The sequence below is a fragment of the Mya arenaria genome, chromosome 10 (genome assembly GCF_026914265.1).
Source record: "Mya arenaria isolate MELC-2E11 chromosome 10, ASM2691426v1".
In the NCBI taxonomy this organism is placed as follows: domain Eukaryota; kingdom Metazoa; phylum Mollusca; class Bivalvia; order Myida; family Myidae; genus Mya; species Mya arenaria.
Genome location: NC_069131.1, coordinates 336,232 through 361,507, shown reverse-complemented (window position 1 = coordinate 361,507; position 25,276 = coordinate 336,232). Strand labels below are relative to the sequence as shown.

At 36.4% G+C, this 25,276-nt stretch overlaps 1 protein-coding gene across 5 annotated transcripts; it reads left to right on the top strand.

The window, feature by feature from the left end:
* Positions 1-1,192: 1,192 nt before the first annotated feature.
* Positions 1,193-25,276, top strand: LOC128205130 (D(2) dopamine receptor A-like). Of its 5 annotated transcripts, none has more exons than XM_052906570.1 (2): positions 1,193-1,262; positions 23,289-25,276. In XM_052906570.1, exon 2 carries the CDS (start codon positions 23,558-23,560, stop codon positions 24,968-24,970), a length of 1,413 nt encoding a protein of 470 aa, XP_052762530.1. In that variant the 5' UTR covers positions 1,193-1,262; positions 23,289-23,557; the 3' UTR covers positions 24,971-25,276. The 5 variants fall into 5 exon arrangements, with proteins under 5 accessions (XP_052762530.1, XP_052762528.1, XP_052762531.1 ...); XM_052906568.1 differs by lacking the exon at positions 1,193-1,262 and adding an exon at positions 9,643-9,793; XM_052906571.1 differs by lacking the exon at positions 1,193-1,262 and adding an exon at positions 15,760-15,845.

Genomic DNA, 25,276 nt, shown 5'->3' with positions numbered 1-25,276 from the left:
AGTAGAAAATGACCAACACTGTATACCGCCTAAAGAGACAGTAGAGAATGATCAACATTGTATTCCGCCTAAAGAGCCAGTAGAAAATGACCAACACTGAATATCGCCTTAAGAGCCAGTAGAAAATGACCAACACTGTATACCGTGACCAACACTGAATACCGCCTAAACAGCCAGTATAAAATGACCAACACTGTACACCGCCCTAAGAGCCAGTAGAACATGAACAACACTGAATACCGCCTAAAGAGCCAGTAGAAAATGAAAAACACTGTATACCGCCTAAAGAGCCAGTAGAAAATGACCAACACTGTATACCGCCTAAAGAGCCAGTAGAAAATGATCAAAACTAAATACCGCCTAAAGAGCCAGTAGAAAATGACCAACACTGTATACCGCCTGATGAGCCAGTTGAAAATGACCAACACTGAATACCGCCTAAAGAGCCAGTAGAAAATGACCAACACTGTATACCGCCTAAAGAGCCAGTTGAAAATGACCAACACTGAATACCGCCTAAAGAGCCAGTAGAAAATGACCAACACTGTATACCGCCTAAAGAGCCAGTAGAAAATGACCAACACTGTATACCGCCTAAAGAGCCAGTAGAAAATGACCAACACTGAACTCCGCCTAAAGAGCCAGTAGAGAATGACCAACACTGAATACCGCCTAAAGAGCCAGTAGAAAATGACCAACACTGAATACCGCCTATAGGGTCAGTAGAGAATGACCAACACTGAATATCGCCTAAAGAGCCAGTAGAGAATGACCAACACTGTATACCGCCTATAGGGTCAGTAGGGAATGACCAACACTGAATACCGCATCAATGGTCAGTAGAGAATGACCAACACTGAATATCGCCTAAAGAGCCAGTAGAGAATGACCAACACTGTATACCGCCTATAGGGTCAGTAGGGAATGACCAACACTGAATACCGCATCAATGGTCAGTAGATAATGACCAACACTGAATACGCCTATACGGGCAGTAGAAAAATGACCAACATTGAACATATTTGGAGCACTTTATTTTATCTATATTATTTTACCACGATTAAAATTTGATATCTTCTTATTGACTTCATTTAGATGCGAATACTAGAGTGTTCGATTTAAACAGGGTACGAATGGAGATTTTCTTCATTCATTGTTATCTTATCTAGTTTTACTTACGTCATTTAAAGAGGGGAAGAGTATGATTTACTTCCGTGTTTAAAATCACGTGTTTACGTGAAAAGGACAAAGGGTTCAAAGAGGTAATGTTTGCTTAACTTGTTTATTTTTATTTGTGAACTTTTAGTATTTGTAAATCTTGTCAAATGTTACTACAACTCTGAAAACGATAATGTTTGTTATATATATAACATCTGAACTTTATGTATACAATGCAAGTCGTAGATTGTTTATAGGTTAACAATTAGGACGATATCTTCCTACGTGTCATTATGTGAGAATGCATAAATTTATAATATATCCTACCCAAGGTACTGTTGTATCGTAATGGATAGGTAAAGTTATGATGACATTAACTTCAATATGTTTTATAAGTGATTATAACTATTAATTGAATTGACATCATTGTCTGTTTGTTTTTTAATTCCTGTATCAGATATATGTGTCCGTAACCATGTTTTTTTCTACTAATATCTTCCTTATTGGTGAACAAACATATCGAAGTGTATGTATATCAGTGTGTGTATATCAAAGTGTGTGTATATCAAAGTGTGTGTATATCAAAGTGCATGTATATCAAAATGCGTGTATATCAAAGTGCATGTATATCAAAGTGTATGTATATCAAAGTGCATGTATATCAAAATGTGTGTATATCAAAGTGTGTGTATATCAAAGTGCATGTATATCAAAGTGCATGTATATCAAAGTGCATGTATATCAAAGTGCATGTATATCAAAGTGTATGTATATCAAAGTGCATGTATATCAAAATGTGTGTATATCAAAGTGTGTGTATATCAAAGTGCATGTATATCAAAGTGCATGTATATCAAAGTGTATGTATATCAAAGTGCATGTATATCAAAATGTGTGTATATCAAAGTGTGTGTATATCAAAGTGCATGTAAATCAAAATGTGTGTATATCAAAGTGTGTGTATATCAAAGTGCATGTATATCAAAATGTGTGTATATCAAAGTGCATGTATATCAAAGTGTGTAAATATCAAAATGTGTGTGTATCAAAGTGTATGTATATTATGTATGTGTCTTCTCTTAAGCTTTATGACATGTTTTTACCTCGAGGGTGATAAGACACATTTATAACAGCAACACACATGCAACAAAACCGAAAGTTTGTTGTAATTTAAGGCGCATAACGTCACTACGAAATTTGCATATCACGAGACTTTCTTACTTCAATAGTTATGAACTTCAGTTGAAAAATTATCAAAGCGTATGTATTTCAAAATGACTTCTTTAAAAAAAAGTGACATTCTTTAACCCCATGTATCTACCTCTGTCATTAAGATATAGCTGCATGAATTGTCGAGTTTGTGTACTTTTGGACACTCCCATTCATGTCTCTTTAATAAAGCATCGTGTGGACCTTGGGGTTTTATCAGACATTATCTGAGACTATATTATAGTTATATACGCACTTTATTAATGCACCTTACCTAAAACAAACTTGACCTTTAAAAACGTAATTGTAAGTTTCATTTAAAGATACTACACTGTAACTTTCTTTGTTTACAATATAAAAGCTGACCAATGTTTTCACTATTTTTTGAAAATTTTCTGTTTTCGATTATTTTTGTTAGAAAACAACATTTTAATTTTTAAAGCTAGTAACATGTCCGAAAGAACATTATATATTTTGCAATAGCTGTTAAGGAAGTTATGATAACTAATACTATGGTCTTGTGTTGTGGGGGCAGCCGGAGTTTCCGAAGAAAACCCACTCGTCCGGCGTGGTGACCACTAACCAAACTCATATGCGCCCAGCTCGGAAATCGAACCATGGTCGTCTTGGTGAGAAGCGAGTGCTCTTACCACCCCACTAACTGGACAAAAAAAATATCGTCGATGAATGAAAAAAAAACCTCAACCCATATGCCTGATGTTACGTTATATTGCTTGGACTATAATACATTACGAAAGCATGCATTGTAATGTTAAGTATTATGTTAAAGGGACTATCTCATTTTTTGTAAAGTTCACTCTTTTTGTATGACGATATCAAGTTTGGCAAATTTGAGTTGATTGAATTGTTCACGTGTTAACAATGTATTGTTAAAAGGTCAAAATATCCATTCCGTTTGTATAGGGCCTGGTGGCCTACAGTCTAAGGGGTCGTGTTTCTATTTTTTCTTCACTAAACCAACGTGATGTCGCTTACTATAATTGCATTCTTTCTGCAATTTCGATATCTGATATGTCGACGTCATCAAGTTGGCGTCGTAGCTCCTCGATCTATTTACGAAGTGTTCGAGTCTCAGCCGACTGACGACGCTCTTCAACAAGTTGTTGAAGCCGCGCACGCTCACGCAAAAGTTCATCACGTATATTAACCTCAGAAGAGGGTTCCTTTGGCGTTAGGTTTTGTAGGTCTGATTTCAAACGCACCTCTTAATTTGCCAGACCAACCAGCTGATCTCGAATGTTTGCAGTATGCTTAAGTACTTTTTCTTTGGGACGAGCCCCAGTTTCGACCATTTTTGGCAACGAACAAAGAAAACACACGTCCGAACCTAGAGAACAAGTGAGAAAGGCGCCAAAATAAAGAAGGGTGAACAATTAAACATTCGGTGCTGAGAAAGAGTTCCCTCCCTTGATAATTATTTAATTTTCTAGAAATAGTTACATAAGTGTTACAGACACATAACCGGGACATTAATTTTTGGTCCAAAAATGTCCTTGGGACGTCTGAGTTTTGGTTGGCAATTCCTGAAAATAATAAAGAAGTGTTCTTTCAAATTAAGAAAAAGCCACTGCATGTCACATATTGACGGATGTGTACGGCGTATGGTCGTGAGTACATGTGCATTAGCTCTTTCTCATGAACGTGTCTTATTCTGTTACGTGTTCCTCTGACATTAGTCTTTTTAACTGGATGTACCACGGCGCTAACTTTGTATTTGACACGCACTATTTGCTTTGGTTGATACCATACATTTGGGTACAGTCAACATTTTGTGTGACTTATGCCTGTTTCAACATACATCGAATATGCAAGTAACGTATCTGTTTGGATTTAAAAAAAATGTTTGTAGTTTCATAACAGTTGAGCCACAGAATTGCCAATGACTACATGTTGTTTTCTAAGATGTGTCTTTTGTTGAAAGGCGATATTAATACGCATCAGATAGTCCATTTTCATGTTTCATATAGTTGCATTCAACCAATCTTTGAACCAGTTAGACGTATTTGTCACAAGTTTCGGCCACAAAGATGAAATATGTTTGTTGAGATAAGTAAACATCATATGTAGAATGCATACACACGTCTCATTACAGGGCGTAAATGCTATTTTCGTGCTTTTACAGCCTTGCTTTGAATTTCAGCAATGGTCAACCATGATAATTTTATGGCTGGTTGAATAAGACTAAATGTCAACCAAGGTGAAAAAAAAACACGTTTCTTTATTGATATTATGTGACTGAAATTAAGGTTGCCCACATGAAAAAAGCAATTATGCGCCGCTAAATTTCGAATGGCCATTCTAAATTCGATGCAAAATATATAGGAATTTGAGCTTCTATTTATAACATGACTAATTTACGGTCGAAATCAAGGACAAAGTTTCTTCAATACGCATTATCGTGTCCTAGTGGGAAGAATATACATTGTGTGTTAATAGGCTGCTTTAACCGAAGGAAAGAAAATAGTCCAACATAAAAAAACAACATTTTATTAACAATAAAAAACATATGCCATACCCCATTATCCACAGCTTTCAAAAGCTCCACTTAAAAATTAAAAAAAACAACAACAAGAAATGCACATCTAATCCATTTCAATTAACAAAATCAATAATTACAAAAATGTTATATTTGCCTGACGTCATCAGCGAGTTTAAGTTTTAAAAGACCGTTTGTCACTGTCGCTTTCAATTGTGCAAAATCCCCTCCTAACTAGTATATTGCTGGAATTATGTTTTTTTGATGAATGTGCACATGGATATAACCTCCGTGAATTGAAGCACAAACAATGTTGTAAAATCCACCGGAAACAGTGATATTTGATGTGGAATCAGTGACTGTGTAGTCTTGGGTATAAATGGCGAATTGTATTGACTGAGCGTTTTGCATGGCAGTAGACGGGGTAGTTTCCCTGGAGAACAACATGTTGGATATTTCCTTGAGTTAATTTGGATGTAATTTGGATGTATGTGTCTTAATAAATGCAATGTCATTGTGTCCCGATATTTGCATAATATCTTAATAAAGATATGATGGTAACTGATTATTCAAAATTAATGATGTTTGCTTCTGGTAAAATGAAAGTGTCAGCGTTTAAAAGTGACGTCATTAACGCCGCAGGTGTTCAACTAGCGTACATCTTTGATGGATGAAAGATGGATATTATTTTGTTCTTAGCTTGTCTTTTTAAAACGGCACTCCGTCGACATAGCGAATAGTAGCCAATTGCATTAAACTAAGTTTCCAGTTTGGTCAAAGTTATCCAAAATGTAGATATCCACCATTAACCAATCAAATTGTTTTAATGATTCAACTAGCCAAACAATAACCTGTGGAATAAAGCCAAACAATAACCTGTGGAATAAAGCCAAACAATAACCTGTGGTATATAGCCAAACAATAACCTGTGGAATAAAGCCAAACAATAACCTGTGGAATAAAGCCAAACAATAACCTGTGGAATAAAGCTAAACAATAATCTGTGGAATAAAGCCAAACAATAACCTGTGGAATAAAGCTAAACAATAACCGGTGAAATAAAGCCAAACAATAACCTGTGAAATAAAGCCAAACAATAACCTGTGGAATAAAGCCAAACAATAACCTGTGAAATAAAGCCAAACAATAACCTGTGGAATAAAGCCAAACAATAACCTGTGAAATAAAGCCAAACACTAACCTGTGGAATAAAGCCAAACAATAACCTGTGGTATAAAGCCAAACAATAACCTGTGAAATAAAGCCAAACAATAACCTGTGAAATAAAGCCAAACAATAACCTGTGAAATAAAGCAAAACAATAACCTGTGGAATAAAGCTAAACAATAACCTGTGAAATAAAGCCAAACAATAACCTGTGAAATAAAGCCAAACAATAACCTGTGAAATAAAGCAAAACAATAACCTGTGGAATAAAGCTAAACAATAACCTGTGGAATAAAGCTAAACAATAACCTGTGGAATAAAGCCAAACAATAACCTGTGGAAAAAATAAAAAATTTAAGTGGGCACCAAAGAAAAATTGTCCACTTTACTGTAAATGCACAACCAATTAGCCAAATGATATATATAAGTTGGCATTCGTGAACATAGATACCACAATTACGTGCTTGGAGTAAATGAAGACCGATAATAATGATATGAAATATGATTTTTTTCGTACTTAAGCAGATTGTCAGTAATTCAAAAGATGTAGACGTGATATGTAGTCTATGGTCTACATGTTTAATATATGATTTAAAACAGAGCTATTTGTTGCGAAATGATACTTCTGCTGGCAGTTATTTTCTCATTGAGCAAATCTGAGATAATGTTGGTACATTTATTTCCATAGAAACAATCGCATTTCGCGGTTTACTTTCTGGGCATTGATTGATGTTGTGATCCCTTCGTTCATGAGAGGTATATAGACAAGAGCGCCGCCGAGTAACTGCCAACGCTCCTCTGTTGTTTTCATTCAGGCGAAGAAAGGGCTCAACAATTGTTTAAGCCATAGCTATGGGGTTTGCCATTCACGTGCGTATATTTTCTGACAATATGTGTAGCAAGTTGTTTTTTAAATATCTGTATTGGTATTCGAGTTGTGCACAACAACTACCCCGCCTATATCGACGCCTTTAAGGATATTTCAATAATTAGAATAACAATATTTTACTAAAGCATTTTATAAAAAATCTTGAGTCTTTTTGTGTTGATAGCTCTGCTTCATTTAACAACAGAACAGAACAGAACAGAACAGATGTTTTATTAGACGTCAACCAAAACAATATAGTCAAATAGCATCAAACACATTTACAAACTTGAATCCAGCATGTCACATAATACCCAACTGATGTACGTGTACGTTAATAAAAATAGAAACAAATAATGTGTCATGAGAAAATGCATTTAACTGCACATGTATACATACTGAGGATGAGCATACATTTACTAACTATTAGCAGAAAAAGATAAACTATGTTTTACAAATTCTTAATATATGTAGATGATCTAAAATGGTATGTTTAGTTTCAGATTTAAACATTTTTATTAACGTATACATGTTTGGTCTTACATAATAATACACCTCAAGATATGTATGCAAGGATCTTATTCGTGACCTTTATTGTACACAGCACTGAAAGCTTTTGTTTTACGCGATAAATTATTACCATGCTTATGCCACGGAAAGATTACCCCACTGCATCTGTTTTATATTAAGAGTCCTTTCATAGTTAGCGCGAAGATATGAGTTTGAGCCGGATTTTTCTCCGAATAATTCTGGGTTATAGAATGGCAAAAACAACAGGCGGAGGACCGTGCAGGCGTTCGGATATTACTATCAGATTCTTATTAAACTTTGCCATCTTACTTGAAAGCGTAATAATTAAGACGAATGTGATTATGGGTCATCTCTGATAATAAACTAGGCCACTGAAAATTTGTTGTATTATATTTTCACAAATTTAATTAGTTCTTATTCAATCTTAAAGAAACTCAGTAAGAATATTTCTTATATTTAGTCACTAAGTCAAAAAAATAATTACAGTGTTTATCCAATCTTCATTAAAGTTGGTTGGAAAATCTGTCATAATATTTAAGACAAGTGTGGGTAATCACGGGTCAAAAAGTAGGTCACTGGGTCATATATTAAGAAATTAAACACTGCTCATAATGACTGCCAGCATGATATTTAAAACCAGTATGAATAATTATCATCTATGGTCAAACAACTGGGTCACTAGATCAAATAGTCAGACAAAATGCTGTGTTAATGTATGATTTTCCTGTCACAACTGCATTAATGTTCACCCGCACTTTCAAGAAACTCTACCGAAACAGGTGACATAATTAGATTGCCTTCTAAATGTTTAGCATCAAAATTTCAGATAAGTATTTCAAAATTATAATCATACATACATAACGGTCCAAACAATGCAGCAATTACTTTTTCCCCTATATTACAACCTTCCACAAAATCGTATGTGTCAATGAAAGATTCAGCTTAGTTGTGGTTTGCACATTAACTCATTGTAATTGTTTTATTTGCAATGCCGCTGACAAAGCGGATATAAAATTACAGAATTATTCAATAAATAAATAAATAGTGTATAGAACATTATTGAAAACAATCAACTAGAATTACATAATTATTGAATAAACAAATATTATACGGAACAGTATTGAAAAACAACGAAATCTTTCATGACAATGATTGAACAGGTTCGTATTTCGCGTCTTGTTTCCAGGGATGTTTAAAACTGAGTTTGCTGACTGTTTAGGCCCCATTTCCTCGAATCTTCTGTAAACCGTTGTTACAGGATTAAGCTAAGCTCGTTGTTTTTTTATGAAACTTGCGTAATAATTACTTGTTTTAATTATTTTAGACTTTAAAGAGGAATAGTCTCTATGACATTCACAATAAGCCATGCTTTACTCAACAAAATTGTCAAAAAGGCCAATCTGTGAGAGTGCAACATCGCATTTATCTAACAAATACTACAAATGCGTGTTTCCGAGTTATGCATTTTAAAATGAGTAGGAATTAATGGAGAACGTAGACTTTTCGTCACTTTCTAGTAGAAACACTAGCTTATAGGAAAAAGCTTTTTTCATCAATAGCAGACCCGCATCTACACTATATGATTAAACACAGATCCGAGGCGAATAATAATTATAAAGCACAACTAAAAAACCTATAAAGTTCACTTCAGGCAATGATCATTGCTCGATATTAGGAAGGCGCCTGTTAATAAGCTCAGTGAACGTTGTGGATACCTGTAAAACACAAGTGTAAGTTTTGTTTCATTTTCTGGGATATTTTTCATAGTTTCTTTGAGTTTTGTTTTTATTGCTAAGAAAATAACTCTTGTATATATGAAATAAACAGTATAATATTTGCATTATTATGGTAATTATGGCATGATATCTTATTAAATAAAAGGAGATGTTCATAAGCCTTTTAAATCGACATATAAATAATCACATTAGTAATGTGTCAAGTGTGTGCTGTTTTCTCAAAATGGTTTAGTTGTTCCAAATATAATGCTTAAAAATGACGATTTTTTTTCTTAATGAAAAATAGATTTTGTTCATCGCCGTACTTAAACTCTTTAAAAAAAAGTCCAAAGTAAAGTGATTTGATACCGTGTTGTTAAAAGCATGGTGCATGATTAGAGCCTCATGTTCCGGTATGTGAGAAGAAATAAATAACAACAATATTGTTCTATTGATGAGTCATTCCATAAACACCTACACTTATTTAAACGTATTATCCTTCCGCATGTATGTGATTGCCAGCTTTTATTATAATATGTTTCAAGGAAATAATACCGTGTAATTATAGAAAGCGAAAGCCAGTGTTACGACAGGGAAATTATAAGAGGAGGGAATATATTCAGTAGATGTAACTGTAGGTTGAAGGATGGGGTAAGTTATTGGTATAATTATGGAATGTCGGTAAGACTGTCTTAAAAATGATTGAAAAGTGAATATCGCTGCGGAATGGGTACAAACGCAGTATTATCCTGCGGAATAGGTACAAATGTGGTAATGTCCTGCGGAATGGGTACAAACGTGGTAATGTCCTGCGGAATGGGTACACACGCAGTATTATCCTGTAGATTGGGTATAAACGCGGTATCGTCATGCGGAATGGGTAAAAACGCGGTATTGTCCTGCGAAATGGGAACACAGGCAGTATTACCCTGCGAAATGGGAAGACACGCAGTATTACCCTGCGAAATGGGAAGACACGCAGTATTACCCTGCTGAATGTGTACAAACGCAGTATTACCCTGCGTAATGTGTACAAACGCATTATATCCCTGCAGAATGGGTACAGACGCAGTATTACCTTGCGAAATGAGTACAGACGCAGTATTACCCTACGAAATGGGTACAGACGCATTAAAACCCTGCAAAATGGGTACATACGCAGTATCACCCTGCGGAATGGTAACAAATGCAGTATTTCCCTGCGGACTGGATACAAACGCAGTATTACCCTGTAAAATGGGTACAGACGCAGTGTTACCCTGCGGAACGGGTACAGACGCATTATAACCCTGAAAAATAGGTACAGACGCAGTTTTACCCTGTAGAATGGGAACAAACGCAGTATATTCCTGTAAAATGGGTACAAACGCAGTATTTCCCTGTGGACTGGATACAAACGCAGTACCACTCTGCGGAATGGGAACAGACGCAGTATTACCGTGCGAAATGGGTACAGACGCAGTATTACCGTGCGAAATGGGTACAGACGCAGTATTACCCTGTAAAATGGGTACAGACGCAGTGTTACCCTGCAGAAAGGGTACAGACGCAGTATTACTCTGCGGAATGGGTACAAACGCAGTATTATCCTGCAGAATGGGTACAAACGAGGTCTTGTCCGGCGAAATGAAACAAACGCAGTTTTATCCTGCAGATGCGTTCAAACGCATTATAATCCTGCAAAAGAGCTATTAACGCGGTTTTGTCTTGCGAAATGAGAAAAAAACGCGGTATTGTCCTGCGTTATGGGTACAGTCGCAGTATTACCCTGTGGAAAGGGTACAAACGCAGTATTACCCTGCGAAATGGGTACAAACGCAGTATTACCCTGCGAAATGGTTACAAACGCATTATTACCCTGCAGAATGGGGACGCAGTTTTACCTTGCGGCATGGGTACAAACGCAATATTACCCTGCAGAATGGGTACACACGCATTATATCCTTGCAGAATAGGTACAGACGCAGTAATACCCTGCGAAATGTGAACAGACGCAGTATTATCCTGCGAAATGGGTACAGACGCAGTATTGCCCTGCAGAAAGGGTACAAACGCAGTATTACCCTGAAGAATGCTTACAAACGCAGTATTACCATACGGAATGAGTAAACAAGCATTATTAATATATAGTTAATATATACGCAGTATTATTTACATAATGAGTATACACGCAGTATTGACCTGCATTATGGGTTTATACGTAGTATTGACCTGCAGAATGGGTACACACGCAGTATTAACCTGCAGAATGGGTAAAAACGCAGTATTACACTGCGGAATTGGTACAAGTACAAACGCAGTATTACCCTGCGAAATGGGTACAGACGCAGTTTTACCTTCCGAAATGGGTGCAGACGCAGCATTACCCTGCGAAATGAGTACAGACGCAGTATAACTCTGCGAAATGGGTACAGACGCAGTATTACCCTTCGGAAGGGTACAAACGCATTATTACCCTGCGGAAAGGGTACAGAGGCAGTATAACCCTGCTGAAAGGGTTCAAACGCAGTGTTACCCTGCAGAATGGGTACAAACGCATTATTAATTTGCAGAATCGGTACAAACGCAGTAGCCCTGCAGAATTGGTAAACAAGCATTATTAATATATAATGGATATATACGCAGTATTATTTACATAATGGGTTTATACCCAGTATTGACTTGCATTATGGGTTAATACGTAGTATTGACCTGTAGAATGGGTACACACGCAGTATTAACTTGCAGAATGGGTATATACGCAGTATTATTCTAAATTATGAGTATATACGAGGTATTATCCCGCAGAATGTTGTATACGCAGTATTGTCCTACAGAATGAGTATATACGAAGTAATATCCTGCAGAATGGGTATATACGAAATATTATCCTGCCTAATGGGTATATACGCAGTATTGTCCTGCAGAATGGGTTTATACGCAGCATTGTCCTACAGAATGGGTATATACCTAGTATTATCCTATAGAATGTTGTATACGCAGTATTGTCCAACAGAATGGGTATATACGCAGTATTATCCTACAGAATGGGTATATACGCAGTATTATCCTACAGAATGGGTATATACGAGGTATTATCCTACAGAATGGGTATACACGAGGTATAATCCTACAGAATGGGTATATACGCAGTATTATCCTACAGAATGGGTTTGTACGAGGTATTATCCTACAGAATGGGTATATACGAGGTATTATCCTTCAGAATGGGTGTAAAGGAGGTATTATCCTGCAAAATGGGTATATACGAGATATTATCCTACAGAATGGGTATATACGAGGTATTATCCTGCAAAATGGGTATATACGAGGTATTATCCTGCAAAATTGGTATATACGAGGTATCATCCTGCGAAATGGGTGTATATGAGGTATTTTCCTGCAAAAAGGGTATATACGAGGTATTATCCTGCTAAATTGGTATATACGAGGTATTATCCTACAGAATGGGTAAATACGAGGGGTTACCCTACAAATGGGTGTATATGAGGTATTATCCTGCAGAATGGGTGTATATGAGGTATTATCCTACAAAATGGGTGTATATGAGGTATTATCCTGCAGAATGGGTGTATATGAGGTATCATCCTGCAGAATGGGTGTATATGAGGTATTATCCTGCAGAATGGGTGTATATGAGGTATTATCCTACAAAATGGGTGTATATGAGGTATTATCCTGCAGAATGGGTGTATATGAGGTATTATCCTACAAAATGGGTGTATATGAGGTATTATCCTGCAGAATGGATGTATATGAGGTATTATCCTACAAAATGGGTGTGTATGAGGTATTATCCTGCAGAATGGGTGTATATGAGGTATTATCCTGCAGAATGGGTGTATATGAGGTATTATCCTGCAGAATGGGTGTATATGAGGTATTATCCTTTTTTATACTTGCTAATATCGACTATAATGATGACCTTGTATTTGTGACTGCTTGTTAGTGTATGGGTACTGGGCGTTTACTACATTATCTACATAAATGCTGGTTAAATCAAAATATCAATTATGATTGATATGATTTTTTTTCAATGTTTTCCTGAATCTATCAATAACATCGTGTGTCCGGGCGGCGTGCGGGGTGGTCTTCTGTGGTAGATCTTGATCAAATCAAGTTAATTAATAAGCGCCAATTCAATAACAGTGGATTTAAAGAATAAAAGCGCAGCGATCGCACAGCGAGTTCGAAGAATGGGGTCTATTAAGGATAATTCATTATTCACTACTGTTGATTCCAATCTATTTTAAACCCGGTCCCGAAGGAAGTCAAACATGTCTGCAGCTTCATGCGGTCTTGTATTCAATTTAAGGTTTTTTTTCCATGAAAAATGCATAACACAGGCTTACCATTATATTGCATAGCAAGACTCTTGACTCTAGAGAGCTATGTCAATATATTACCCATGCTCATTATGATTATCAGACTTTCGAGTGATGGATAATGCAAAAATGATATGCTAAAAATGAATGCAATTCCCATCCAACACTGTGCAGTGGAGACGGTTTCATAATTAATTTTGCTGTAACCGTTATAGCTAATAAACCTATGTAACAACAAACAACAAAAACTATTACACCGTACTTTCTCTGAAATTAACTGATGTTAATAAATTTCGTAGCATTGTGAAAAAATACTTAAGATGTCAAGTATGAGATGAGGAAGATTGAAACGGATAATGACTAATAAGTAATAAAACTGGTCCATATAGTTATAACTTCAAACGCAATCCCGAGTGTAACATAATTTGTAAACCTTCATGGAAAGTGAAGTGATATGTAAAATGATTATTAAGCGTGTACATTTATAAACTAGCACCGCATTTGAAAGAAATAAAACAAATGAAATGGGGCTAGACGTATTAATGTTGTCGTGATTATCTCGACCGTTTTTATGTACATATTGCGCCAGAAAATTATAGCTAGAATTCCAGTAAAAATAATGTAAAACTATATGTGGAATGTCAAGACAAGGTGTTTTAGAAAAAGGCTGGCGATTGTTGAGGTATGGTATTGACACGTTCGTTACTCTCCCTAATTCGGTTGTGCGTCGGTCACGATTTCTCCGGTTGGTTCTGTTCATATTGTAAACGTCAGTTTCAGTCAATTTATGATGACGTATTATGTGTAACGCTTACGTATGAATAACTCACGTCTTTCGTGAGCAAGAATTAACTATTTGGATTAGAGTTTTATCTCGTTTTATTGCAAATGAATTCTTGAACAATATTCTTGTAAATTAAATGCTTTTACAATAGAATAATTCCTACGTGATGCGTACAATTTCTCGTTTTTAAGTTTTGCTACTGACTTTACTTTGTTGACGTTGAAGTTTAGTTATCACGAAATGTGTACTGGCTACATGGGTGTATAAAGGTTTTGACGTTGGAGGGGGCGTTACTTAGGGAAGTAATCTCTTGACCGGCACCCCTTCGTCAGAATTGAAATCCATTTGGTTTAAAATGTTTGCAGGGTGGTTTGCGGTACTTACCCCAAGTTTTTATGTGTTTTTTTAATATCTGTATTGGTATTCGAGTTGTGCATACCAACTAGGCCGCCTATACCAATGCGTTCAATGCTTTTTCGAGATACAAATCTGGAGTCATTGTGTGTTGATAGCTCTGCTTCATTAAACAACAGAACAGAATAAACACTGCTCATAATGACTGCCTGCATGATATTTGAGACCAGTATGAACAATTATCATCTCTGGTTAAAATGTTGGCCACTATATCAAATAGTCAGACAAAGTGCTGAGTTAATGTATGATTTTCCTTTCACAACTTCATTAATGGTCATCCGCACTTTCAAGAAACTCTCCCGAAATAGGTGGCAAATTGATTCTGTGCGGTACGCTCCAAACAATGCAGCACTTTTTCCCCTATATTACAACCTGCTACAAAATCGTATTTATCAATGAAAGAGTAACCCTATGCGGTTTCCGTATTAACTCATTGTTAATGTTTTAATTGCAATTCCGCTGACAAAGACGCAGATATATAGAATTTCAGAATTATCGAATAAATAAATATTTTACAGAACAGTATTGAAAAACAACGAACTCTTTCATGACAATGATTTAACATGTTCGTATTTCGCGTCTTGTTTCCAGGGGTGTTTAAAACTGAGTTTGATGACCGTTTAGGCCCCATTTCCTCGAATCTTCTTTAAACCGTTATTACACGATTAAGCTACGTTCGCTATTTCTATGAAACTTGCGTAATAATTACTTATTTAAAATTTTGTAGATTTTAAATAGGACTAATCTCTATGATATTCACAATAAGCCATTTTATTCATCCAAATCAAATAAACAAAACAGTTGTCGAAAAGGTCAATCAGTGAAAGTGCATCTTTAAAAACTGCTAAAATCGCATATATCTAACAAATACTGCAACTGCGTGTTTCCGAGTTAGGAATTTTAAAATGAGTAGAAATTAATGGAGAAGAGTTTTCGTCACTTTTTAGTAGAAACACTAGCTGATAGAAAACAGTTTTTTTTTCATCAGAGCGGCTACATTTTTATTAAGCACAGATCCCATGCAAATCATTATAAAGCACAACTAGAACACATGCAAATCATTATAAAGCACAACTAGAACACCTATAAAGTTCACTTCAGGCAATGATCATTGCTCAATATTAGGAAGGCGCCTGTTAATAAGCTCAGTGAACGTTGTGGATACCTGTAAAACACAAGTGTAAGTTTTCTTTCATTTCTTGGGATATTTTTCATAGTTTCTTTGAGTTTTGTTCATATTTCTAAGAAAATAACTTTTGTATATATATATATATATATGAAATAAACTGTGTAATATTTGCATTATTATGGAAATTATAGCATGATATCTAATTAAATAAAAGGAATTGTTAAAAAGCCTTTTAAAGCTGCACTCTCACAGATTGAACCTTTACGCAACTTTTCTAAAATTTGTTTTTGTCATGGAACGAGCCAATTTATGTGAAAATGCATGTAACCCAATTATATAAGACTGCTTACAAAAGATCGAATTGCGGATTTTCAGATTTAGGTTCTAAAAATCGCTGTTTTATGCAATTTTTTAAACCGTTAGTAAGGCTTTTACCCATAAAACATTAATTTTCGAATGGAAATATGAAAATCTGCGATCTGATCTTTTGTCAGCAGTCTTATATCACTGGTAAGCTAATATTTACGCAAAAACTGGTTTATTCCATGACAAAAAAACAAATAAAAAAGTTGTAAACACGGGAAATCTGTGAGAGTGCAGCTTTACATCGACATATAAATAACAACATTAGTAACGAGCTCAGTGTGTGCTGTTTTCTCGAAAGGTTTTGGTTGTTCTAGAGAATGATGCTAAAAAATAGATTCATTCATCACCGTACTTAAACTCTTTAAAAATTCCAAAGTGAAGTGATTTGATACCGTGTTATTGAAAGCATGGTGCATGGTTAGAGCCTCATGTTCCGGTATGTGAGAAGAAAAGCAACAACAACAATATCGCTCTATTGATGAGTCATTCCATAAACACGTACACTTATTTAAACGTATTATCCTTCCGCATGTATGTGATTACCGGACTTTATTATAATATGTTTCAAGGAAATAATACCGTGTAATTATAGAAAGCGAAAGCCAGTGTAAGTGTGATAAGGACATTTAAGAGAAGGGAATACATTCAGTAGATATAACTGTTAGTGGATGAATGGGGATATGTTATTCAATGGTATAATTATGGAATGTCGGTAAGACTGCCCTAATAATGCTTGAAAATTGAATATCGCTCTTATACTTTCATAATTGGTCTATATGTACTATTATCTGCAGAATGGGAATATACACAGTATTATCGGCAATATTAATCAATATATACATATTATTGTCATATGGAATGGGTACAAACGCAATATAAATAACATAATTTGTACAAGTGCAGTAATATTCAGCGGAATAGGTATATGCGCAGCATTGTCCTGTAGAATGGGTACAAACGCAGTATTATCCTGCAAACTGGGTATATTCGCGGTGTTGTCCTACGGAATGGGTACAAACGCAGTATTGCCCTGCAGACTGGGTACTTGTATATACGCGGTATTGTCCTGCGGAATGGGTACAAACGCAGTATTGTCCTGCGGAATGTGTACAAATTCAGTATTATCCTGCAGACTGGGTACAAATGCAGTATAAATCCAACGAAATTGGTATATACGCGGTGTTGTCCTGCGGAATGGGTACAAACGCAGTATTGCCCTGCAGAATGTGTACACACGCAGTATTATTCTGCGGAATGGGTACAAACGCAGTATTATCCTGCATACTGGGTATATACGCAGTATTGTCCTGCGGAATGTTAACAAACGCAGTATTATCCTGCAGACTGGGTATATACACGGTATTGTCTTGCCGAATGGGTACAAACGCAGTATTATCCTGCAGACTGGGTACATACGCGGTGTTTTCCTGCGGAATGGGTTCAAACCTATCCTGCGGGATGGATACAAACGCAGTATTATCCTGCAGAATCGGTACAAACGCAGTATTTTCCATTGGAATGGGTACAAACGCAGTATTATCCTGCAGATTGTGTACAAACGCAGTATTGTCCTGCAGATTGTGTAAAAACGCAGTATTGTCCTGCAGTATTATCCTGCAGAATGTGTACAAACGCAGTATTGTCCTGCAGAATGTGTACACACGCAGTATTATCCTGCAGAAATGGTACAAACGCAGTATTATCCTGCAGAATGTGTACACACGCAGTATTATCCTGCAGAATGTGTTCAAACGCAGTATTATCTTGCAGAATGTGTACAAACGCAGTATTATCCTGCGGAAGGGGAACAATCGCAGTATTATCCTGAATAATCAGGATATTCGCTCTATTGTCATGCGGAATTGGTATACAAGCATTATTAATACATAATGGATATATACGCAGTATAAATTACATGATGGGTATACACGCAGTATAAACATGCAGAATAGGTATACACGCAGTATGAATTTGCTGAATTGGTTTACATGCAGTTTTTTCCGGAAAAATGGGTATATACGCAGTATAAATTTGCTGAATTGGTATACATGCATTTTTCCGGAAGAATGGGTATATACGCAGTATAAATTTGCTGAATTGGTATACTTGCAGTATTGTCCGGAAGAATGGGTATGTACGCAGTATGATATTGCAGAATAGGTAAACACGCAGTAATATCCGGCAGAATTGGTTTGCGCGCAATATTATCCGGCAGAATTGGTATACATGATGTATTATCCAGCAGAATTGGTACACGCAGTATTAACATTTAGATTGGGTATATACGCAGTACCATCTGCAGAATGGGTACACATGATGTATTATCCAGCAGAATTAGTACACGCGGTATTAACATTCAGATTGGGTATATACGCAGTATCATTCTGCAGAATGGGTATACAGGCAGTATTATCCAGCAGAATTGGTTAATACGCAGTATTGTTCTGCGGAATGGGTAAAAACAGTATTTATAACTTAATGAGTATATACGAAGTATTATCCGGCAGAATAGGTATACAAATCTGCTGAATTGGTATACACGCAGTATTATCCAAAAAATTCGTATACACGCAAAATTATCCGGCAGAATTACAATTACATAATGGAAATATACACAATACCATATGCAGAATAGGAATATACGCAGTAATCATTACATAATGGGAATATACGCAGTATAAATTACATATTACGTTTATACGAAATACTATGTGCAGAATGGGTAAACACGCAGAATCAACCTTATGAATTGGTATACACGCAGTAGTATCCTGCACATGTGTATGTAAGCAGTATAATCTACATAATTAGTACATACGCAGTATTACCCTGCAGATGGGTGTATACGAAGTATTATCCTGCACATGTGTATGTATGCAATATAATCTACATAATTATGATATACGCAGTATTATCCTGCACATGGGTATATACGGAGTATTATCCTGCACTTGTATATGTACGCAATATGATATACATAATTAGTATATACGCAGCAGCATCCCGCAGAATGGGTATATACGCAACATTATCCTGCAGAATGGGTATATACGCAGTATATTCCTGCAGAATGGATTTATACGCAGCAGCATCCTGCAGAATGGGTATATACTCGTACGCAGCATTATCGTGCAGAATTGTTGTATACGCAGTATATTCCTGCAGAATGGGTTTATACGCAGCAATATCCTGCGGGATTGTTTTATACGCAGTATATTCCTGCAGAATGGGTATATACGCAGTATTGTCCTGCAGAATGGGTTTATACGCAGCAATATCCTGCGGGATTGTTTTATACGCAGTATATTCCTGCAGAATGGGTATATACGCAGTATTGTCTTGCAGAATGGGTTTATACGCAGCAATATCCTGCGGGATTGTTTTATACGCAGTATATTCCTGCAGAATGGGTATATACGCAGCATTATCCTGCAGAATGGGTGTGTACGCAGCAGCATCCTGCAGAATGGGTATATACGCAACATTATCCTGCAGAATGGGTTTATACGCAGTATTGTTCTGCAGAATGGGTATACACGCAGTATTGTCCTGCAGAATGGGTATATACGCAGTATTGTCCTGCAGAATGGGTATATACGCAGTATTGTCATGCAGAATGGGTATATACTTAGCATTATCCTGCAGAATGGGTATATACTTAGCATTGTCCTGCAGAATGGGTATATACGCAGTATTGTCCTGCAGAATGGGTATATACGCAGTATTGTCCTGCAGAATGGGTATATACGCAGTATTGTCCTGCAGAATGGGTATATTCGCAGTATTATCTGCAGAATGTGAATTCACGCCGCATTATCCGCATTATCCTTCATTATGGGAATATACGCAGTATTGCCCTGAAGAAGGAAGATGTATGTATTTTTTTCGAAATACATTTCATTCACTGTTCTTCAAGTTAAAACATTTTGCAATAATCAAAAACCAATTTTTGGTGTAGATCCGCAGTTTTTAAAAACAAAATTTGCATTAAATGTGGTATAACCTATCAGGAGGAACTGACCCATGTTCTTAGTGAGTGCCATTCGACAATGGATGAAAACGCGACTACCATGAATAAACTGGAGATACATTCAATTACGATTTATGTAACTCTGTATCCTCCCTTGACAGCTAGACATGGTGTCTTAACGTATTATGGGCTCTGCTAGACACAAAACAAAATGTCGCGTTTTTGAAATGTTCCTTTGTATTTGTTTCACATTGTTTAAACAAAAACCTCTATTAATAATTGATAGAAATTAGTTTACACGAAGAGTATTTTTGGGTATTAACTATGCATTAAGTTAAACTCAATGCAAAGTTAATGCCCCATATAACTCTGCGTAATCAGCCGAAATATTGGGGGGGGGGGCGACCGCCTCCCCCCCCTAACACCAGCTCCGGCGCCTCAGAGTTTGTTGCTTTTTCATATATTGACTTGAATAATGATATGCCGTTTATTTTACGTTTTTTCTATGCTACTATAAAACTACTTCTACTATATATTTATTTCTAAAATAAATTGTTAACAACTTACTGCTGCTGCGAATTTCTTGTGTTTCGTCTGGGCAAGACTTATTGCACCGCTGCGGCTGACCACGCATTTAAATTGCACACAGATAAAAAGCTACGTATTTTCATTCGAATACAATTTTGATTCAACAACCATTGGATACAGATATACATATAAACTATATATATTTCAATCCTATGTTGTTCAATGTTTGTTTCCTTTTTGTTACCAATACGTATATATTTTATGAATATCTCCTTTGATGGGGGAAATGAGATGTTGAGTTGAGGGTAGTTGAGTGCTATTCTTATACTTGCTTATATCGACCACCATGATGACTTTGTATTTGTGACTTCTTGCTATTATATGGGTACTGAGCATTTACTATATTATCAACATAAATGCTGGTTAAACTAAAACATTTATTATGATTTTATTGTTTCAATGTTTCCTGAAGGTATCAATAACATCCTGTGTCCGGGCGGCGTGCGGGCTGGTTTTCTGTGATAGCTTGAGATCCAATTAAGTTAATTAATAAGCGCCAATTCAATAACAGTGGATTTAAAGAATAAAAGCGCAGTGATCGCACATGGAGTTCGAAGAATGGAGTCTCTTAAGGATAATTCATTATACCCCATACTGTTGATTCCAAACTATGTTAATGCCGGTCCCGAAGGAAGGCAAACATGTCTGCCGCTTCATGCGGTCTTGTATTCAATTTAAGGTTTTTCCATGAAAAATGCATAAAACAGGCTTTCCATTATACTGCAAGACTCTTGACTCTAGAGAGCTATGTCAATATATTACCCATGCTCATTATGATTATCAGACTTTCGAGTGATGGATAATGCAAAAATGATATGCTAAAATTGAATGCAATTCCCATCCAACACTGTGCAGTGGAGACGGTTTCATAATTAATTTTGCTGTAACTGTAAATATAGCCAATAAAACTATGTTACAACAAAAAACAAAAACTATTACACCGTACTTTCTCTGAAATTAATTGATGTTAATAAATTTCGTAGCAATGTGAAAAAAATACTTATGAAAGACGTCAAGTCGCGAGGAAGATTGAAACGGATAATGACTAATAAAACTGTTCCATATAGTTATAACTTCAAACGCAATCCTGAGTGTAACATAATTTGTAAACCTACATGGAAAGTGAAGTGATATGTAAAATGATTATTTCGCGTGTACATTTATAAACTAGGACCGCATTTGAAAGAAATATAACAAAATGGAATGCGGCTAGACGAATACATGTTTACGTGATTATCTCAACCGTTTTTATGTACATATTGCGCCAGAAAATTATAGCTAGAATTCCAGTAAAAATAATGTAATACTTAATGTAGAATGTCAAGACTAGGTGTTTTAGATACATTAATTGTGAATGAAGAACTAGAACTATAAAAAAGGCTGGCGAGTGTTGAGGTATGGGAATGACACGTTCGTTGCTTTCCCAAATTCGGTTGTGCGTCGGTCACGATCTCTCCGGTTGGTTCTATTCATATTGTAAACGTCAGTTTCAGTCACTTTACGATGACGTATTGTGTGTAACGCTGATGTCTGAATAACGCTCATCTTTCGTGAGCAAGAATATAACTAATTGGATTAGAGTTTTATCTCGTTTTATTCCAAACGAATTCTTGAACAATATTCTTGTAATGCTTTTACAATAGAATAATTCCTACGTGATGCGTACAATTTCTCGTTTTTAAGTTTTGCTACTGACGTTAATTTGTTGACGTTGAAGTTTAGTTATCACGAAATGTGTACTGGCTACATGGGTGTATAAAGGTTTTGACGTTGGAGGGGGCGTTACTTAGGGAAGTAATCTCTTGACCGGCACCCCTTCGTCAGAATTGAAATCTATTTGGTTTAAAATGTTTGCAGGGGGGGGGGGGGGGGGGGGGGGGGTCTGCGGTACTTCCCCTAGAAAATACTAACCATTTCATTTTTTTCTCATCTTTTCATTACCTAATTTCACCTATATTGAAATAAAAAGTAAACTATGCACACACCCTACCCCCAATTATACTACGGACTCACATCACGATCCATTGCGGGTCAATATATGTGGGGTGAAATTGCTGGGTCAACATAAATTAACTGCGTAAACCTACATCGATTGACATCGGTCCAATATATTTGTGTTGTGTTTGACCACTGACCATGCTGTCAGTATGTATCCTCATATAAACATGATTGAGAAATAATGGCCGTTCTTATGCATAACACGGAATCAAGGTCCTGGTTTTAGGGTATATAAATAATCCTGATTTGTTTTCATGTTTAGTTTACCCTACTGTTATATTATTATTCACTCTGATATCTATGACTTAAAAACAACTTTTTTCGCAATGCGAAAAGGGAAAAATCCGCAGGTCTGATATCCTTTATATGTTTTAAAAAATATTTAGAAAAGTGAAAATCGGATATCAAAGTTTATCTTACCATCGAATTCTCATTTTATTAAGGAACATATCTTATAAGAACACGGCACTGAGATCTAGGAACACTGCGTCAGCCTGCATGCACGCACATTATATAAAAGAAAGCATTCTGCCAAAGTTATTTTTTCACAATCTTTTAAATCTCTGTTTCAGGATTAAATCTCGGAGCTCGGATAACAGACACACCATTCTCCAGATTTACCTCGTTACCTGGAGCGTGCTTGGAACTACATTTAAATACCTGGACTTTAAGTCTGTAGATTGAAACAAAATAGTGCGCTTAATAAGATTTGTTCAGGTGAAGTAATAAAATTACTTTTAAGAAGCAATTATCTAAAACATTTATGTGAGATGTAACATTTGAATGAGGATTTTATTATTCAGTCTGTATAGAGCATTTTGAAACTTCATCAGATCAAAATATGGATAACACGTCAACTCCTGCCAGCTTTATGACCGTTGAAAAGCTGAATGACATTGAAAAGGCTTACTATTTACCACTTGTTATATTTCTAATTGTTCTAATGATTATCGGAATAATAGGAAACCTGTTTGTGGTTTGTATTTTCAAAAAGAAATTCAAGCGTTCCAGTGCGCGGATATATATCATAGCTCTGGCAATGGCGGACATGTCTGTGTGTGTGGTGGGGATACCTTACCACGTGCTGGACCTCACGTGGATTCTCACGTACACTCACACGCCCGTGTGTAAGCTGCTCAGTTTCCTGGTGAGCTCCTGCACCCTCAGTTCCATCTTCATCCTGCTGGTCGTAGGCCTTGACCGCTACCTGAAGGTCTGCAGGCCTCTAAAGTATCAAATCCGGGACTTTGGTGACCGGAAGGCCTGTTTGATTGCCGTTGTCCTGGCAACCATTAGTTCTATTCCAAATGGGTTCTTGTACGGCACCTCGTCCGTGTACGAGTATATGAAGTCTTACAACATCACTGGCGTCGAGTGCTTCATCGATGATGCCTATCTTGATTCACCGCTGGGCATTGGTTACATGGGTTATAAGATGCTCCTATTTTTACTGTCGGTGGGTTTTCTCGTGGTAATATATGGGCTCATAGGTCGAACAATTTACCAGCATGACCGGATGGCCATAACGCTTGAAAGGTCCGCATACCGGTGCTTCTGTTGTAGAGTAGATAATGATAATGATGACGACATGGATTATTGCGAGGATGGAAATGACTTAGATGAAATAAGAATGTCAGCACTTGACGTCAAGAACAACACTGTTCGTCGTTCCACGGAACATCTCATGGACAATGACCTTGATGACCTTGATGGAGATGCGTCTAAACATAGCCCAGATGCGTCTAAAATTAGTCCAGATACGAGTAGCAAACCAATAAACAAGAAGCATGGGCAGAGCATTGTCAAGCAGAGCAAGGATAAGAAGGACAAACATAAGAAACAGTTGAGGGAGACAATGATCAGACATTCTCCCCCCGGACAAAAAGCTAAGGAGAAGACTACGAGGAAGATAACTCTAATGATGATGACTATAACGGTGATATTTATAGTAACATTTTTACCTTTCATCATTATATCATTTCTTGATTCAATGGACGAGGCGTTCTGGCTCTACCTTAGCTACCCGGAAGCAATACTTTACGACTTCCTTCTAAGACTTTACTTGGTCAACAATATTGCCAACCCGTTTATATACAGTTTTTGGGACAAAAAGTTCAGGAAAGAGTTTGTTATGTTCTTGATGAGGCTGTATTGTTGTAAAAAACGCGGGAACGGGAGCACGACTAGCTCCAGTTCGCCGTATAACAGCCAGTCCCCCAATACTAGGTCAAGGACACACATAGATGCACTATGACCTTCTTCCATTAGTTTCCTCTGTAATTTTTATTTAACTACATTATGAGCCGTTTTAAAATGCTATTTTAGACTTATGTTGTTTAGCACGCTTAGAAACGATATGTTATTGTTTATACAGTCAAACACAAATTTGTATTATAGACTGATGTGAATGTCGTTAGTTTTAAGAGTTACAAGTTACTTATTTATGGTAAATGTTTGCATGGTAGGTCTATATATTTAGAAACTATTTGGTTAATTTAATTTGTGTTCAATTATATTGTTATTGATATCTCTATGAACGAAATAAAGCCTCGCTGCTACA